This window comes from Drosophila mojavensis, unplaced genomic scaffold (assembly GCF_018153725.1).
Source record: "Drosophila mojavensis isolate 15081-1352.22 unplaced genomic scaffold, ASM1815372v1 contig_81, whole genome shotgun sequence".
In the NCBI taxonomy this organism is placed as follows: Eukaryota; Metazoa; Arthropoda; class Insecta; order Diptera; family Drosophilidae; genus Drosophila; species Drosophila mojavensis.
This window is the reverse complement of record NW_025318907.1, coordinates 1,226,724-1,247,071: the sequence shown is the minus strand read 5'-3', so window position 1 is coordinate 1,247,071 and position 20,348 is coordinate 1,226,724. Positions and strand designations below refer to the sequence as shown.

Genomic DNA, 20,348 nt, shown 5'->3' with positions numbered 1-20,348 from the left:
ACAGAGTCAGACCAGCTCAGCCCATCCCAGACCAAAGGGTTGCTCAATGGACCGCAGCTTTCAATATAATGTGAGGCGCATCATAAAAAAAATAAGCAAATTTATATATATATTTTTGAAAGGTAAGCAACCAAAGCGCACAGCAAAGGCAAACAGGAAACGGAAGCGGTGCAGTGGCTGTGGTGGTGCTGGTGGTGGTGGTGAGGTGGATTGCCATTTAAATTTTGTGCAAACAGGTCGAAAAACTGTAAAAGCGTAAAGATGGCTTCGCAGTCGGCGTCGCTGCTTGCGGTGTTTGCGGCGGGTTAAAAAGTTTCGCAAGTTTGGCGCAAAGTTTTGCCGGCCGCCGCTGGAAATTAATTTGCCAAACTTGCCACAAGTTGGCACACAAAAAGCGGCAAGAAAATAACCCAAGAACCAACAGCAGCCGAAAAAAAAAAATAAAATAAAAATATATATATAAAATTATAGCCTGTGCCTTTTACAGCATTTTCGGGTGGAAGTATTTAAAGCCAATATCGGCAGAGGTGGCGGCTCTGTGCTGCTTTCCTTTTCATTAAAAGTTGCGGCAAACACATTAAATATTAAGTATACGCCGCCTGCGCTGCGGCATTAGCATTTAAAAGCCTCACCCAGAGTGACTTTGATGTTGGCTAATAAGCAATCCAACAAGCCAACAAGCTGAAAAGAAATGTAAACGAAACGAAACGCAACGAAAGGAAACGAAATGAAACTTACGATAGATGTCCAATTTCCAGCCATCCTCCATGCCCGACTCAGGTATCATGCTCTGCTCAGCGCGGCAGGACAGAAACTTGCCGCGATCGTCGATGGTGGGCGTGAATGTCAGCACCGATGTGGTCATATTACCATCAGGATTGGCCTGCAAAGTCAACGAAATAGCAAAACAGTATTAATGGTCCTTCCACTCCCCCTCTCCCACTCTGTGTGTGTGTGTGTGTGTGTGTGTGTGCTGTCAAGCGAGACAAAGGAGCAGCAGCAGCAGCAGCAGTCGAGGAAGGACAACCCCTCAGCGACGTGCTACGGACAGTTGTTGAGACCAGTCCCTGGTTTTAATTGAAGGCAGCTACGTGACTGCCGTTAAAGTAACTTCAATTACCACAAAGCATGTCCCCAAAAAGAGGGTTGACTTGCGGGCCGACAACAACCCCCAGCTTGGAAATTTGAATGTACGCACCCTATCCACAGCTGTGATGGGGCATGCATAATAGTTGAGCTAAGATGTTTCACTTGGGCTGCGCTCATGCTTGAAAATGCTGCCCCTAATATCGGGACTTACTCAATTTATATTGAAGCTCCACTAAGTCTAAAATATTTCCGTTAAATTTAACTTTTGTTTTTGAATTTATTCATTTATCTATTTATTTTATTCAACTTCTGATTTTTGTTATAGTAAGAAAATGTTGAATTATATTGATTTCTATTTACTCTATACAGTTTATGTTTTCTAATAAGTATTTGTGTATATAATAAAAATATCTTTATATATAAAAACATATTTTGCAGCTACACTAAAAATGAGGTTCAACTTTTAATAAAAATTTTTGTCTAATATTTTTAAATTTTTGTTTAATATAAAATTTTTAATAGATTTAATTTTTTGTTCATTTAAAAAAATATAAAGCAAAGCTAATTTAATATATATATATATATACTTTTTTTGTATATATTTATTTTTATTTTTTTATACCCTGAACCCATTGAAAATGGGAAATCAGGGTATAATGGTTTTGTGAAAAGTATGTAACAGGCAGAAGGAATCATCGCAGACCCCATAAAGTATATATATTCTTGATCAGGACGACGAGCTGAGTCGATATAGCCCTGTCCGTCTGTCCGTCCGTCCGTCCGTCCGTCCCTCCGTCCGTATGAGCAAAAGGATCTCAGAAGTTATAAGAGCTAGAGAGCTGAAATTTGGCATGCATACTCGTGTATATCATAGGCAGTACGAGTTTGCTTTATTTTTTCGATAACTCATCCGATAACTTTTTTATCGAGAATAATCGAAAAATCGACATTGTTTTTTCAGCCTAATTTGAACACTTTTCAACCAGGAGACTTCAAATTTGCGTTGTATATAGAGTTAATGGATACAAAGATTTTGTAATTTACAGATTTTGAATACCACGCCCCCTTCGCCCCCAATTTGTAAAAAACGAATTTCAAGTACTAGAGACTTGTGCTTTGGAATGTACACACATTTTAACTATATGAACACATTTTGAAAGTTTCATTAAGATCGTATGTCTACAAAAGAAATTATTCAACAAATAAATTCTCATAATATTGCCCACATTGCAGCGCAGCCCAAGCGCAGTCGCTGCTAACTGCGCAGTTAGCAGAGCCCGTGCTTATAAGTGCATGTGTATGTATGTGTGCATAGAAGAAGTGCAGAATGATTAGAATATCAGCTTGGAGGGTTCAGGGTATCTCCCAGTCGAGCAGTCTCGACTGGAGCCTTCTTACTTGTTTAATATTATTATTATTATTTTTTTTTTTTTTTTTTTTACCAAAATGATATTTTATTTATAGAAAATCTAGATTTTTTGCAGCAAAACGTAGACTTTTTTAATTAGTTTAAATATGCAATTGAAATCATTTTTATTTTTTAAGCTTAGTGTTGCAAACCTAAGATTTTTTTTACTTTTTTTTTTTTAAATAAATAAATAGTAGATAAATAATTAAAAAATTCCTGCATTATTAAATGATATCTTTAGATTTTCTTCTTCTTTTTGAAATGTAATTCAAATGATGACAACTTGTTAATTAACTTGTTTATACAAATATTCGTGGAAACTTATTAAAGGAGCTGCTGCTCTGTTGCGCTGCTACTCATATTCTCTAATTGTCTCTATAATTCCACCTCTTCTCACCCATAATACAATTTGCAAGATGCTTTCATATTCTACGCTCTCAATTCCGTTACTTAATGCTTGAGATTTCACAGTTTCTATGAACAGCGTAAAGTGTTCTCGCACATGAAGTTTTAGCGTGAAGTGGGGGAAGCTCTTAATACTCTTGCGTTCGAGTTGAACTCGCTGCCAATTATAGGTGCTTGTGTAGTCGCCTAGCTGTAGCTTTAGTCAGTTTTCAGTACAGTTGGCGGGTCTCAAGGGGTTACAGAGCGCTGCTGCGCTTGGGTACTTACGATTTCGTGCGTATTCTTCATGGGTGTGCTGCCCTTCCACCAGGTAATCGTTGGCGCTGGACGTGAGCCGATGACTACGCAGCTGAGCTGATAAGAGTTCTCCGCCGAAAGCGGACGATTCTCACCCTGCAGCTTGACAATCAGGGGACGCACTGCAGCGCCAGATAAGAAGAAAAAATTAATTAATTAGCGAGTGAGGGAGGGGATGGGGATGGGGTTGTGTTTGGGGGTGTGACGCAACAAACTCACAGTTCATGTCGAGGACGATGCTGCTGATAATTGGCGTTGTCAAATTATTGTTCTCCGCCCGGCACGTCAGCTGCATGTGAAGATTCTTGCGCTTCAGCTTGGCCAGCGATAGCACATTGCCCACACGTCGCTCCGACAGCGGATGGCCCAGGCCGGAGCTATTGAACATTGTGTTGCCGTGCCACCAGGTAACCCTCGGTTGTGGTCGACCTGCATCAAAGCAGAATAGAAGAGAATTATTGAGTGCAGTTGTATGTGTGTGTGTGTGTGTGTGAGGCGGGTATAAAAGAAGCGGGTCATACGTAGAGCAAGGGCAGACATCTGCTGGTTTTCTGTGCATGTGTGTGTGTGTGTGTGTGTGTGTGTGTGTGCAACTGATATGTTTGTTATACGGCTTCGGCTTGAGCTGGCCCCATAGCTGCCTGTGCCCTGTCGCCTCCTGCTTAGTTGCTCGCAGCGATTTGGCTGCTGTCTTTGACTGTTTGTTTATGTGCTCACAAGAGCAAGAAGTGCCCCCTATGCAAGCGAATATGTGTGTGTATGTGTGTGTATGTGTGTGTGTGTGTGCGAGTGTGCACAAGTGCCTTTCGCTATTTCATTTGTTGTCTTGTTTGGCTTTTAGCAATTTTCAAGTGCTCTCAATGCAATTTGTGTGGGCATTGTTGATGTTCCTTGTGTGCATGTGTGTCTGTCTGTGTGTGTGTGTGTATGCGTGTTGGCCGCTGGCTCGTACAGCCGACAGCATTTCAGCAAATGTGAAATTAAATAAAATGCGAAATCTTTGCCAGCATTTTCATGCTCATCAGTTTTAATTGTCAGACACAAAAAGCAGCGTCAACACTTGGCAATATACTCATACGCCTCCTCCTACTCCTTCGCCTCTTCATACTCTGCCGAGCTGTGGCACGTGTGGCTGTTACTTACCGCCAATGGCCACGCACGTGACGTTCACACTGGAGCCCTCATTGTAGGGCCCCAGCGTATGATCCTTGATGGTGGCTCCCTTGCTGTCCAGTATGATGATGGACTCCGGTGGTGCTGTTACAAGTAGAGAGATGATAGTTTAGTTCAAGCTAGACTTTTCGGTAATTGAATGTGTTGAATGGATTAGCAGCAGCAGCAGCAATAACAATTTAAAGACTGACATTTTTTGTTTCCTATTTGATTTCTACTTGAATTTTCACTAATTTCTTTACGTTTTCTATATTACTTTTCAGGTTATCGAAGCATGGAGAGCATCTCGACTGGCTAAGCCGTTCAACAGCAACTGCTGTCCAAATATTAAAGAGCTGCACTCTCGACAGGCTGCCAGGTTTAGTCCGGCATACGAGCAGAAGCAGGAGCAGCAGCGGCAGCAGGAGCAGCAGCAGGCGCCGCTTGCAGTTTGCAGGTTGCAAAGTTCAACTCAAAGTCAGCACTTTCTATTTTATTTTATTTTCGCATTTTTTCTGACCACGAGTAGGGCTGCTCGATGGCTTTACGATGCTCTCTGGGCCCGGTCCAAGTCATGCTGTGTGAAATATCTGGCCGTAAATTTTCGCCAACGTGTTGAGTAAACTTTTAATTTTCGCAAATTCGCTTGTTTTATTTGCCCACTTGCCACTGTTTTGACTTATTTGCCCGAGAAGCACGCGCCACGCTCCGATTATTCACTGGAAAATATTTTCATTTGCAGCTGGCTGTCTGGAGCGTCTATGTATATGTATGCATGGCCATTCCATAATGGTTTAGAGCTTAGCTCAACATATTTGCTGGCAAATTTGCAAAACATGTCCAGGACTTAGTCTGCGGACTTAGCTCTGTCCAACACCGTCTTCTGGCTCGCCCAGCCCAGTCGCTGTTGACCCGCAGCGTCTTGTTACCGCTCGCATTAGCAGCGGCAAGTTGTCTAAACTGTCCACCCAAGGCTGAGGCAACTTTTAATCTAATACTCGTATCTTCTTTAAAGTTTTTGCCAACCGACGTACAAAGTTCCTAAATCCAGCCATGGTTTTACGCTTCACATGTCACAAACACACGCATTTACACACACACACACACACACACACATACAGACACACACGCACACGCACACATACAATGACAGATGGTGGAGCAGCACACTGCCCGCTGAACATGCTCAAGAAGTTTGTAAAACATAACCACGCCCCGTTGGCCAATGCCGCTTAACGCTTCATCTGGCAGCAGCGACGCCAACGGCGACGGCGACGCCAACGCAGACAGCAACTATTTACCAACCATAGATGTTTTTTTTTTTTTCTCTTATTGCCAAGCAAAGATCTGGTCGTATATCTCAGCTAAAAACGCCTTTGGACTCGCATATAAATTTAAATGCGAATTTACAGGCTGTGCCTGTACCTGTTACCGTTAGCCCACACAGGTAGCACGAGTGCCCTTGGAAATGCTTATAGAAGATTAATATGTATGAGAAGTAAAAGAGCATTTTCTTATAGCTGAAACTCTAATAGAGATAAGGTTTAGATTTATCTTAAATGGATAAATAAATATTGACACATTTTTCTTTTTTTTTCGACTCAAGGATAATTAAAGTTAAATTTGATATGTGAAAGGTTTCTTTTGAGTCCGAACGGAATACAAATTGAATTATCTGCAAATGCAATTTACTAGCAAGTTGAGGACATACACACAGATATCTGATAACGAATTTAACTTGAGAATTTAATTTTGAGGAATTTTCTGGTTTGGTTCTTAAAACTTCAATTTGAGGACTTTAATAATATATCAAGGTAATATATCAGTATAGCAAGATGCTATTATTCATTTGATTTTGCTTTTGCAGTTTTAAGCTATAGGAAAAACTCAAAGCTCTTTACAATCTATGTCTTTTAAATACATTTTTTTTTTTTTACTTTATTTATATTTAAAGAAAAGGTATATAAATAATAATATAGTCTTGTTGGCTATAATCCATAGCAATATATATTAATATAAGCTCATAAAATAATGAATAAATTTATACATTTAAATTTTTAGCATATTAATTAATTAATACACATATTAAAATTATCTACCAGAGACTTTAATAAAAATATTTAAAGCACTATTTATATATAAAATTCATTGAAGAAATTGCATAGATTTTATGCACTTGGCTTAAAGAGCGGGTAGAGGCAGGCGAAACTTTTCTCCAAGTTGGCATTTGAAGAGCTGCAAGAGAAATGCGAAGACCAAAAGGGAGCAAGTGCGAAAAATCGTAGAGAAATTGTTGAAAAACTTGGCAGAGCATACAGTTGGCGTCTTGTTTCGTAACTAATGTGTTTGTTCAAGAGCTGAGTGGTGGCCAGGATATGTCGTCGAGCAAATTAGCTGCTCAATTATGGCATTATGTCAATGCAATTGCTGCTGCTGCTGCTGATGCTGCAGACTGGGATCCACTGTGGTGGGGTGAGGTCAGTACTTACTTATGACAGTTAAATTCACTTTGGAGTTGCGTGTGGGGCTCTTCTGGAAGTCGACGCGACAGCGATACTCGCCCGTATCCTCCTCAGCCGTTGACTTGATGGTCAGCGTGCCGGCACGTCCTTCCACGTGAAAGGAGAGTCGCTCCCGATACGTTTCATCCGACCAGTGCGTGCCCTGCGCAAAGTTCGAGTCGCGTGTGTCCACGCTGCAAGGAAATTCAAAAGAAAAACAAGTTCCAAATATATCAGAGCGAGTGTAAAAAATAAAGTAAAAATGAAATAAAGCAAACAAAGAGCAGCATTGAAATTTCCGCTCTAGCCGGAAAGAGCAACAAACTTTAAAGCTGCCTCACCTAGCTGCAAACTTTTGTGAACTGTGTAATTGGGTTCTGCAATGAATTAATAATCTCACTTAATGTACACCAATCCCCCCCACTGCCAGAGCCCCTGCCACCACAGCCGTCAGCTGTAATTTATTGTTTTAGTTTGTAATTGTAGATTATTGATTAATTCCTGTATTTTTTTTTTTTCTCTTCCTCCGCTTTCTGCGGTTGCGGCTGGAGTAGGGGCGCTAAAAAAGTTGCTATATTGAGCTCATTTCTGCGGGCAGTCAATATACTTAAAGTTTTCCTCTTTTTTTTTTTTGCTCTCTCTCATTTTCATTTCCAGCTGCCGTGTCAAATATTGGGCCACTGACTTTCCCAAAGTTGAATAACAGATTTCCTATCGAAGTCTACTTCTGTTTGTTGTTTGCCCTGCCTGATGCCGAATCGAACTTTGGCTCAGCACGTGGCTGACGTAAGCATAGGGGCATTTTATATGTATTATATAAATTTAAGAAACAAATTTGTCTCCGTTTTTCATAATCAAGTGGAAAGAGATTTTATTCTATTTAAAAGACATTTCGTGACATAAAAAATAAAAAATACTAATATCAATAGTTCTGTAACATATATATTTTATATATATTCATGATCAACTGTATATTAATATATATTTTATATATATTTTATGTTGAATATTAAAATTTGTATGCAAATTGTTGTCTATTTATTTGATTATTTTTTGTTGATATTAATTTAATGCTCAGCAAGTTAATGAGCACAACTAAATGTTAATTTAGTCTTGCAGAAGTTTCACTTTTATTTGGGTCTCATTTTTATATGAAATTTTAAGATCTATTTTTTACAAAAAATTGGCAATAAAGTTGACATTTAAACATTTTTTTTATTTTATTATTATTAATTTTTTTTTGTTATTGACGAAAGCCAGATGAGAGAAAGAATGAAGATAGAAAGAAAGAAAAATGTATATGAAATATGACAATGAACTATGGATGAGTGTAAGGAGTATGTAGAATGAAAGGTGTACAAGTTGTGCTGTTTTAGGCCTCTATATGGAAGGAGGAGGAGTATCAAATGTAAGTGAAAGGGCTAGCGAGTGCGCTCTCTTTAGTTAAAGATGCTTTAATATCAGTTTACGGAACTTGAAATAGTTGCAAAAATATGCAATATGCACATTATACTTATTTTCCACAAACGTGTATATAACATGAATTTTTAATATATTAATTAGTAACAAAATTTAAATTATAGCTGATTAAGCTATTTAAAAAAATTAATAATTTTTAGCAATCACTTTTTGTAAATTTGTAAAATTAAAAATATATATTTGTTGAAATATAGAGCACAGTATGATTTCATTTTAAGTAGGATAAACAAGACCCCAGACTCCAATGTGGGACGAATATAGGGCGAATGGTTTTCATAATATTTAATAAAAACGAATAAAAGCTAAAAACATGTAAACTATGGTAAATTAATAATTGCTTTATTTTATATTACAAATTTATATAAATATCACTTAAAAAAACTGAACTCAACTTTGTTTTTAAGCTTTAGTTGCCAGTTTAAAATTGAAAGTTAATTGAAGTAGAAGTTTAAACAGTTTTTCAGCATATTCTGTTCTCACATAAATCAATAAATTGATAAAAAATGCATTAATGACAGAAAAAGTGTTGAGAGTAGAATAGAATACAGGAGTGCTACAAAATTATGATCGTAAAAGTTATATTCCTGCACAATAATAAGTGAGGAATCTACTGACAGAAATGAAGCTGTTCTCTAATAAAAAATGAGTGCTCTGCTGTAGCTTTCTGCTTTTAGTGGATGGAATTATGTATGCCTGGGCAACTTGAAAAAATATTCTGATTATTAAACCAGCTGCAATCTATGCATTGATTGACAGCCTGTCAGCGTTTGTCTGTATTTTATTGCATGGCAGTTGTGATTCGCAGACATGTGGTGCAGTGTAGCCGGGCATAATGAGGCAAGGAGCAGAAAGCAAAGGCGGCAGCATGCCGCATGCCGCATGCCGCATATCGTATGCAGCTCGTATGTCAGTTGATTGTAAAATAAAATAGTGCTACGAGCTGAAGTCGAGCTGTGGAATATTGAAATGGCAGCGGCTAGCCTGGGCAGTCGTTGTGCCATGAAGGTAGGAAGGAGTAAATTAAATTTTTTCGACTGAGAGTCCGGCACAACAAAAAGAAGAAGAAGAAGAAGCAGCAAGAATTGGCAATTGGATTGGCAATGGCAATGGCAAATGGCAAGTTTCGTTTTATGATTAATTTACTTGCTGAGTGGTTTTTAATTACAAACAAGAGTTGAAGCGTGGCCTGCAAGTTGGCTCGCCTTGACTGTCGTTACGCAACGCTAATTACTATTTTCGCTCTAGTCATTTGCAAGTCCTTGAAGTGCTGAAGTTCAATTAGTTTCAGCCGCATGTCAATGCCGCGTAGACTGCCTTGCCAGCGAGCCAGTCAGTCAGTCAAGCAGTCAGGCAGCTAGGCAGCCGCCTCAACTAGCAATCAGCTAATCAGCGTCTCTGTTCGTGTCTCGACACACATACACACACACACACATACATGGGCATACGCACACATTCACACATACGTCCGAACGTCTAACAAATCCAATTAAAGTTTGGCTCCTTTGATGTATGCAGACGTATCTATAAGATACAAGAGGCAAAAGTCTCTTTGCCATCAACTAAGTACAATGCCATAATGTTCGACATGAATAATTGAAAAAGTTTTTCTCTGCTGTAAATGTAACCTTGAGGCTTAGACTCCGCCTGGCCCGCCTGTCCCGCCTGGCCCGTCTGCTCCTCCTTGGCGCAGCCCGAAAAACTTTACTCAATTTAGAGGCGCGTCTGAGTCGGTCCGCCTGGCCGCCTGTGTATAATTTTCTAGTTATGCTAATTTAATGGCTGCAGTTGAGCAGCCCCCAAAACATGCAAAAAATTGCTTAATTAGCAGGCATTAAATCAAAATGAAAAAGTGCCACTCTCCCCCAGAGCCATACTCCACATTCACTCAGTCACCTACATCAGCAAAGAAACACCAAACTGACATGTGCAGATTCCCCAGTTTGTCTCTCTGTCTGTCTATCTGTCTCTCTGTCTGACTGTCTGTGGCTGAGTGGGTTGAGCGCGCTCGGCACGCAAAAGTTGCCTGTGGTAATCAATTTTGCTTATTTATGGACCTCCATATGTAGCTATGCGCGTGTCTATCTGTCTGTGTGTGTGTGTGTGTGCTCTACAAAATATTTGTGGCCTAAACCCAGCTTGCTATGAAGTTTCTGCGTTTGACACAGCTGCCTGAAGGTTGGAAAAATTTGGTCGATTGATATTTGATAAGGGCAAACTCTCAATACAGCTCATTGTCAGAGCCACAAAATGTAGCCATTGAGCTAGTTATCATTGAATGTGGAGAGATAGGGTACAACTGGCTAAGGATTCGCTGAGAAGTTGTAGTTATTTTTACTTTTTGGTAATCGATAATTATCGATTATGCAAAGTAAAATAAATAATATATAGATTCTAGCCACTGAGAAGATATTCTTAGATTTTAGAAAATAGTACGGAAATTAATTATTTATACTCATCTAGTCTGATTAAATACGAAAAAAATATTATAATCTTCGAATTTTTATCCGTTCAATTGAATAATTATACAAAAAAAAAAAAATCTTAATTATTTTCAAAATATATCTAAAACTTAAATCTAAGTTTATGCAAATTAATAATATATCGATTCCAGCAGCTTTAAACACAGAGGAAATGTTCTTAAATTAAATAAATAATATGAAAAATAGTAAATATTATTAAAATGTAATTTATATATCTTTAAACTCAAAAAAAAAAAAAAAAAAAAATAATAATAATAATAATAATAATAAAAAAATTTTAAGCTCGGAACTTTTATCAGTTCCATTAATAATTACTTTAAAATTATATTTTAATTACTTTAGAAATATTTTTAAAGCCCAAGTGGATGAAGAATTTCATGTACTTTAATCCACTTTAAATTTTTAAGGATTTACTTTTGCTTGAACTCACCTATAGATGGGCGTTTTGAGTCCGACCTTATACCAAATGACCAGAGCCACACGATCCTCGTAAATGGGCGGGGTCACATTGCAGGGCAGTCGTCCCATTGTGCCAATTATGGATTCGGAGAGCACGGGCGGACCTGAAAGCAGCACAACAATAGGGAGAAGCATGATGAGCTGTGACAACAACAAAATGGATAACAAACAAAAAAGAAAGAATAAAAGAGGAAGAATGGAAAAAACGCGAAAAACAACGGCGAACAGTCTTACAAATGATGCATAATTAGCGTGGGGCATTAGCACTTTGTTATTGGGGCAGGCCAAAGCCGAAGTCGAGGCCAGAGCCGGAACTGGAGCGAACTAGACGAAGCTGGAGCCGTAGCCAAAGCCAAAGCCAAAGCTAAAGATGCCGGAAAATGGCAAGTGGCAAGTGGAAAGTGGAAAGGCAAAGAAAAATGCGGCGATCTTTTACTTAGTGCCACTAATAATGCTATAAATAAAAGACAAAAAGGCACGCAGGCAGTGTGGGCTGTGCCTAGGACCAGAACCAGAACCAGAACCAGGACCAGAGCCGAGGCCAGAGGCTGAGATAAAAGTGATGTAATGGCGGCGACGTCATCTTCATCGCAGTCGCCGCGTTTACATTAAAGTGAAATTAGCGCGCAAATCCTTTTTTTATGCTAATTTTTTTTCTGCGCTTAGTTTCAATTTCTTCCCTTGTCTTTTTTTTTTCTCCTTTTTTCCGTTTTTTTCTTCACGCTTTTAGATGTGTGCCCCGGCGCCAGTTTTTGAGTTATGTTTTCTGGGGTTGGCTTATTTTCCGACTCTTTGGTCTTAACAATTTCCTTACACTTGGCATTTCTGGCTGTGTTATTTTTGGGCTCGCTCTTAAATTTCGCTTGCCATTTCATTAATGCATTTGCCTTTTGTCTGCGGGCGGCGCTTGAGGCGAGAGGGGCTAATTTCAACTAGATGTGAATATAAATATCAATTAAAAGAATATTTCGTCGACTCTTCTTCTCGTTTAAGCCAGGCTAAGCTCTCTGTGTGGGCTAATACCAATTGAATTTCAAGTGTTTACAAATTGTTGGCGAGCTGCTTGAATTTTGTGTGTTTAATATCATATTTTCAGGGTTTTGATGAATCTATTATTAAAGGCGAAGGAACGAAAAAATCATTTTATGTTAATTATAAATTATGCAATTATACGGCCAGCGTTTTGTTGTTTTTTTTTAATATTTTTTATTTTGAATTAACTTTTCTAACATTAGGCATAATTTTGTTTTCTGTGCCGCAGCCAAAAAGTTCTTTTGGTAGCCCTTTTTTCTGGCCAGATCTATGTCTCCCTCTCTCGCTCTCTCCTTCTCTCTGTCTCTGTCTCTGCTTGTCCCTCGTCACTTTTTGTATCTTATTTAAATCACTTGTAAACTAATTTGCATTTCTTAGGCTCGGCAATTTCGTCTTGTTGGCCGGGCAAACAAAGTTATTAAAATTTGTAAAGTATTTTCGCTCGCATTTGGCAGCCGTCGTTGATTTTGTAATTAAGCTAGGCGCAAAGGTTTGCCAGTGTCGGACATTCCAATTTGCTTGAATTTCACTCTACTCGGGCTTTAACTTGAGTAAAAATACTCGCATCACTCATACGCCGCGTTGACACTGTGTTTGCTTTGTTTAATTGAAGCGCTGAGCGCTGACGAAATAAATCCGGCGCTTATTTATGATGAGCCTAATCGATTATTATGAAAGCTAACAACTTTGCATGCTAACCAAGCAGAGTCAGATGCGACTTATCTCTCCGTCACACACACATAGAGATTGCGGCTGCCATCTAAACCGGAAATCGTTTCGCTTGCCTTTTTGATTCGGCTCGTGCCAGACTGCCGCCATGTTACGATTTCTCGCTCATTTCATATGCAAATATGTTCGATTTGCCATTAGGCATTGCTGGCATCACAGACGACCGCAATAATGATGCCCACACACACACACACACATACATAGATACGAGCAGCAGCACTGAGAGTGCCTGACGCAATTTACATTATCTTTGCATTCGACTAAACGAAATGGCAACATTAGCAAAGCATTTAATTATAGCAATTAGCTAATTAGAGATTTTCACTCAGCCTAAACGCAATTCGAACGTAAATTGACCAGCTCCGAAAAACAACAACGAAACTGTGCCGAAAATCAATCGTTAAATGCGGCTAGTGTATTCTGAAATTTCTGCTGAGTCGCCAGCGAATCATTTGTATTGTCTGTGTCTGTGTATCGATGTGGAATTGATTTTCGGCTTGTGCCATTTAAATAATGCAAAATATGAGCTGCACTCGATTTAAGAGATGAACTCGTACAGCCAAACTTGTGGCTCGTAAATTTTAAACAGCAGGCAGGAGGCAGGAGGCAAGCAAACAGGAAGCAGGAGGCAGGAGGTAGGAGGCAGGAGGCGTTGGTGTCTGCAACTCGGACCTCGAAACGATACTCGTACGAGTAATAAGCAAGCGGAGTAAACTTTATGCACACAACGCGCTGGATAGAGAGAGAGAGGGAGAGATAAAGAGAGAGAGAAGGAGAGAGAGAAGGGGAGAGAGAGAGAGAGAAAGAGATAGATAGGGAGAGAGAGATTTCCTTAACACCCCAACATTTTATTGTGCATGTATGCTCATGTAGACTATGGTGTAAGCGTAGTGTTATTATGCGCTGTGTATTTATGAAACTTTATGAGGCTCGAGTACGCAGCTCGAAATGAAGCAGTATGAATGAAAAAATGGCAAATGTAAATATTTAAGAATTCAACTGGAAAAATATTACAAAAGAAAGGGTTTTTCTTTTCAGAAATCAGAAATCAGTTATGTTTCATTGATTTTTGCTCTATTATTGCTTAGAATTAATAGAATAATTGAATATTCATTTTAGATTCTGCATGAATACATTCGAAAAACAAAATGGTCATACGAACAGATGCTAATGCAGCTATCCAGGCAGCTCGAGAAATCCCTCGGCTTTAAATTGTGGCTCTTGATAATAGAATTTTGTATCAATTAATTCTAATTTATTTGATCAATATATGAAATGGCTAAAAAAAACAAATTATTAATAAACAAATAATTTTTAAAAAATATTTGAATCAATTTAAAAAAAAAATAGATAAATAAATAAAATAAAAAATGAATAAAAATAAAAAAAATATACATATAAATAATAATAAATTAAATAAATAAAATAAAACAGAAATAAAAAGAAAATAAAAAATAAACAATCAAATACACGTATTTTTTATTTAAGTGCCTAATTAATAAAAATGACTTAAATATGTATATATATTCACTCAGCTATACTTGAAGCAGAGCTTCTGGTCTCGGAATGTTTTCTCTGTTCAGGTATCAAAACGTTAAATCGAACGAGCACCTCGAGCTTCTAATTCAAAGTGAATATTTATAGCCATAAGCAAGGCGAACATGATAAGAGTGAGCCAACATGTATGAGCATGAATGCAACTCCAAAACTCTATTTAACCGGTCTCAAACCAAATGTGTATGGCAACGACACTCAGACGTATAGACAGACAAATCAATTTCACTCTTTACCTAAATAATTCAACAGCTCAATTCCTTTTCTCCATGGGTATCAATTACCAAAAATTAATTACCAGAAATTCTCCTACGGATATATATAAATCGAATTTCACATGCACAGCTATGCATTTAAGCATTAAATTCACTTGAATTTTCTATGCATATTATATTATTTTAAGCCGTGCTAAGCAGAGCCATTGCTAAAGTCTGGCTAAAACCAAATGCTATAAACGTTCAAGATTCGGCTGCTTGTGGCTAATTATTGCATGCCCGCAAAAGTAGGCCATTCAGCTGAAGTATATATCTCTATATATGTATTTATATATGTATATCTTTTTCGGAGACCTATAAAAATGCAATCAACGTTAATTGCAGAGCGCCGCAGCAGAAGCAGCAGCAGCGGCAGGAGCAGCAGAGGCAGCGGCAGGAGCAAAGCGGCCATTAAAAGTGTCACCGTTGCTGCTATAAATAGCAAAGTTTGCGCTTGTCAACATTAGCCCTACAGACATAGCCACAGCTACAGCAACGTCAGGCCAAGAACAAACAGAATGCAGAGTAGGCTCATTAGTTTACACACACAAACACACACACACACACTCGCACACACAGAAGCCAAAAATGCATTAAAACTGTACACGTGTATATGCAAGTGCGTGTGTGTGTGTGTGTGTGTGTTTATGTGAAACTTGTCTACGGTGGCAAATTAATGGCACATAAAATTATAACTGAACGCACTTGAAACCGACTGCGTCAAGGGGCAACCAAAGGTGGCGCCACAGCTACAGCCAATGCCACATTCGATGGCATTCACAGCTGCCAAGCATAGTCATAAAATACTAACGGCAATCGCTAATAGTGTGCGTGCGCGTGTGTGCGTGTGCGTGCGTGTGTTTGTGTGGCTTCAACTGGCATAAGTGGCACTCGGCTCTGTAGCTTACATTAATTAAAAGCAATGCCTCCTGCAGCAGCAGCCGTCACAACTTGGCCTCCTGCTCTGCTGCGCAGCAATTGGCGTTGTTTTGACTTTTAGCGCATTTATAGCCAATTATTTTTATTGGCACGCCAGGGCAGGCGAAAGCTAAATGGCAAAAAGGCAAAGAAAAGCGGAAAGGAAAAAAGGTGTGCAAATAAATGAGCTCTAGTATTGGTGCATGTGATGTATATTGGAATTGCAGAGCTTCAGGGCAAAAGTTGTTGCTGTTGTTGTTTTTGTTGTTGTTTTTGGTGCTGTTGATAATAGCAATTAAATGTCAATTAATAAAAGCATTTGAAAATTTATTGCTTGGTGATTAAAACACGCTTCTATGTAAATAAACATAATTAAAAGTTAAATTACATTCGACTAGAAATATTTGGCCTAAATAATAAACAATTTTATTATTTATTTTGCAAGTCTTCTACGTTCATAAATACAACTGCTAATGCTGCCCTCGGGCAGCGCCGACTTTGTCACAGTTTGGCTCGAGTTGAGTCAATGAATAAATGAATATCAATTAATAAAACTATTTAAAGTAATTTCATTAAAATTTCAATTATAAGCTGAGATAATGCTGTTGAACTGGACTAGGATAATAAAACAATTTAGAGTGTTATAGACGGGACTGGCGGACTTTGGACAGCACTCAGCCTAAACAGCTGCCTCACATATAGGATATTCTTCGCCAGGTCTCTTGAGAGTGAGTAAATATTTGCTAATATATGAAATGGATAGATAGCGTCGACATTTCACATCATAATTTCTTGCACTTAATGCAATCGGCAGTTCATTCAAACTGTATGTATCAAAAATTAACAGGAAACCTTTGGAATCTCTTTACCCATGGACAAAAGCTATCAAGTATATTATAAATTGTATGTGCAACAAACTCTATAGAGACTAGAATTCCCTTTAATAAAAAAATAAACAAAGCAAATACAAATTGAACTTTAACATGCAGCATGCACCAGCTACGAAAAAAAGAAGAAAATCTGGCAAAAATTATTATGCAAATTTGCTTTCATATTAGTGGCATTGCTCAGTGACGAAGTCGACAGCTCCAGAGCAGAGTAGGGGCCAAAATAGAACAAAAAAAAAAATGGGAAAAAAGGAGAGATAGAAATGCTGCTCGCAACGAGTGGCAGGAGGAGCTCAGTTGACAATGGCAACGTTTGCTGATTTGGCAAAAATGTGCGCCAGCTAGAGCAAGCGAGGCAGGCTGACAGCCAGACAGCCAGCAGATGACATCGCTGGAGTTTGAAGCCAAAGCCAAGAAATTGGCAACAACTGACAATAAAAATTTAAATAAAAATCTTGTCAATATTTGAAAAAAATAAAAAACAAAATAATATCAAAATAATATAAGCAACAAGATATCAAGGAATGAGCAGCAGCAAAAATGTTGTCTCAAATAAGTGCAAACATTTGCATAATTTGCCAAAATCATGAGCCATAAACAACAGCAACAGCAAAAGCAGCAACAGCAGCAGCAGCAACAAAAGAAGGGCTTAAAGCCGCTTTAAGAGGTTATTATTTATAGCCAGGTTGGCTCGCCGTAAAAGCCAAATACTCGTAAATGCCTTTATGCCAAGCAAATCATATTGAATCAAGTGCAAGGCGCGCTAATTGTTAACGGGGCGCGCGTCTAGCGCTCTCCGGGCCCCCCCCCTTGGGCATATTTTCGGTACGCCGTAAAAGGCACGTCATAAAATCACAAGTAAAAATGTGAAATAAAAATCAAATGAGAATAAAAATAAAAATACGTATAAAAATTGCGAGTACAATTGAACGTGAAATCAAAGAAGGGACTCGACCAAATTTCGGCTACAATTAAATTAAATTTAAACTGGATGCGGCTCGGCGGGCGGTCCTACGGCCGGACGGTTGGTCGGTCGGCTGGCCGCTCCCTGGTACAACTATTCATGTGTAAATTTGAACAAAGACGCTGAGAGGACTGCGAACATGGCGACAATTACGGTCAAGTCGTCCTCGCCATCGCCATTGCCATCGTCGTCGTCGTCGTCGTTGTCGTCTCTATATACATTCGCCCTGCTTGTTTCACTTTATAGCCATTTGCTTTATGTAATGCTGCCAAGTGTTTTGGCCAGGCCAAGGCATAAAAGTAAAGGGAACGTCGCGGCCGCCCTGTCGCACTTTTAATGTGCAATAAAGTGTAACGATAATGATTATGCCTTATGTAAGGATGTCCGAGTGGGCGGGGCCTGGCATTAAGCAGTATAGACTCTAGACCCGCCGCCCGCTCGTGCAGTAGTCAATCGTGGGGTAAGTTGACTTTAATGTGCGCCAAAGTGGCAATTATTGAAAGTGCTTTTCTCGTCCGGGGCCAGCACAGGAGAAACAAAAATCATTCGCCCGATGCCAGCTGATTTGGAGCAAATTATTTTTGTATTTAATTTAATATTCTCGTAATCCGGTGGGAGCAAGAGAATGAAATAGACACCAGACAAGCCCAACGAATAACGCATTGTGAATGGATTTCAGTTTAACAAGTTTCAGTTTAATTGGTGTGTTAATATAGATTTTAGATGATATATTATTTTATTTTTTTTTTCAGAAAGCCCGTTTCAGCTAGAGTGTTGGAATTATTGTTTCAATTGGACTCTGTTGCTTAAAGAAGTCGTGAAATATCAAAGAAGAGGAGAGAGCAGACAGGAGAAAAAAATACAGCAGAAAAAAGAAATAGAGAAGAGAGAAGAGGAGATAAGAGATATAAGGAAAGCACGAAGCGCACACAAATTAAATTGTAGATATGTCTTTGAATTTTGATTCTCAATTTTCTGCATATGGCATAAAAATGATTTTCTTTAAAAAAAAAATTGCCACAGCAAAATATGTAATTTCATCTGGGAATGGAAAATCAATGATTGAAAAATTCTTTGTAACTCAACAATTTGGCAAAAATTTGCTTTAAAAATATTACAGACAATAGCGTACTATTAAATATATTAAATTACAAATTCTGTCGAAAATAATCATTGACTGTAATTTGAAGAAGCGATTCACCTTAAAAAAAATCATTTAATTGGCACATTTTTTTTTTTTTTATATATCCAGAAGAGGAAAGGGTTAATTAAAGTTTCTTTGGTTATAAAGATAATTGTATTAGATTACTTGTATTATTATAATTTAATTATTATATTATTTTTTAATATTATATGTTTGCAAATTTTTTAATTTAAATTTTATTATTATATTTTTTTTTTTATTAAATCTATAAATTTATATATAATATTATTATATTTTATTATAACTTTTATTTATTATATTTTTAAAAATTTTATTATAGTTTATTTTATTTATTTCTTTTAATTTAATTTATTTATTAAATTTTCTTCTTCGTCCCATTTACTTTCACTCTAATGATACTCTAATGATCCAATATAATATTTAAAATGTATTACTCATCTATTTGCTCATTTCCATTTCAGCTTGATAAGTATACAATCGATAGGCTTTCAATACTAATGCCATCAAATCTCTACAATATTTTGTGAAATATACTAGACATCCGCTCTTTCTTTTACTTTCTCTTTAATACACATCTTGTCATATCATCACATATGCGCCACATATTTATGCTCAAATCCATATTTTATATTTGTATGTATGGTGTCGTCATCTTTTAAGCACCCAGATCATAAGTTATTATAATGAAGAGTGATGAGTCAGTCCACAGTACATTTGATATAAACTAATATGCATAACTATAGTCGGCGTTAAAGTGCAGTAAAATGTTTGAAAGTTTTCGGAAAACGCATAGACTGCTTGTTGCCAATGGCTGTTACCCGAGAGCTCTTGGCTGTCAACTTTTAGTGGCCATTGTGAGTGTGTTACCCTTTCGCATGACATTATGTCTGGTCTATGTATAGGGGCAACTCTGTAAGTACCAACAGGAAATGTGTATATGTAGTCAGGGCTTGGCGTCTTTTTATGTCGCCATACAGCTAAAAAGGGCGCATTTAGATGGCTGCTTGAACGCGAGCAGGAGAGAGCGAGAGAGACAGAGGGAGTGGATGGTGTGGGGGATGTGGTCAGGTAACCCATTGCGTGTGTGCTTGGGTGTGTAAAAATCGGCACATACACACATCTTTAATGCACAAATCAAGTCACTGAAGCGCTTTTTCTATAAACATTCCCATTTTATAGATACTTAAAGAGGTAACGGTCCTCAGGCCTGCCTGCCTGCCTGTCTGCATTTCGAGTGGCTTTTATGCGGGTCTGCCATCCTCAGCTGAGCCTCGCCTCTTTTGGCCATTACGCTAGCGCTTTGTGTTCGTCCTGTGATTTTGGCCAGTTACTGAAAATTGTTGCATAAAAAAGGAGGACTAACACGTTGCGTATCGACATGAGTGTATGTGTGTGTGTGTGTGTGCGAATGTGTGTTACCAACTCATTGAAGCAATGGTCTCTTTTTTCGTGTCGCTGCTTTTACTTTTATCTGTGAATGGCATCGGATAATGCGTTTGCAGCTGCTGAGTCGACAAATGCTCAGCCAAAAGGTGAAGCCAGGATAAACCAATCCGTGCCAGTCCGACAGGCACG

The 20,348-nt window shown here is 38.3% G+C and overlaps 1 protein-coding gene across 4 annotated transcripts in view; it reads right to left on the bottom strand.

Annotated features, from left to right (window-relative positions):
• Positions 1–20,348, bottom strand: part of LOC6580403 (nephrin) — an 88,343-nt gene that overhangs the window by 19,004 nt on the left and 48,991 nt on the right. For all 4 annotated transcript variants that reach the window (XM_015164196.3, XM_015164197.3, XM_015164195.3 and 1 more), the window contains 6 exons: positions 11,242–11,374; positions 6,841–7,046; positions 4,343–4,456; positions 3,419–3,628; positions 3,170–3,321; positions 739–883 (listed from right to left, as the gene is read on the bottom strand). In XM_015164196.3, coding sequence (XP_015019682.1) covers positions 739–883; positions 3,170–3,321; positions 3,419–3,628; positions 4,343–4,456; positions 6,841–7,046; positions 11,242–11,374 — 960 coding nt within the window. The remainder of the gene's footprint in view (positions 1–738; positions 884–3,169; positions 3,322–3,418; positions 3,629–4,342; positions 4,457–6,840; positions 7,047–11,241; positions 11,375–20,348) is intronic.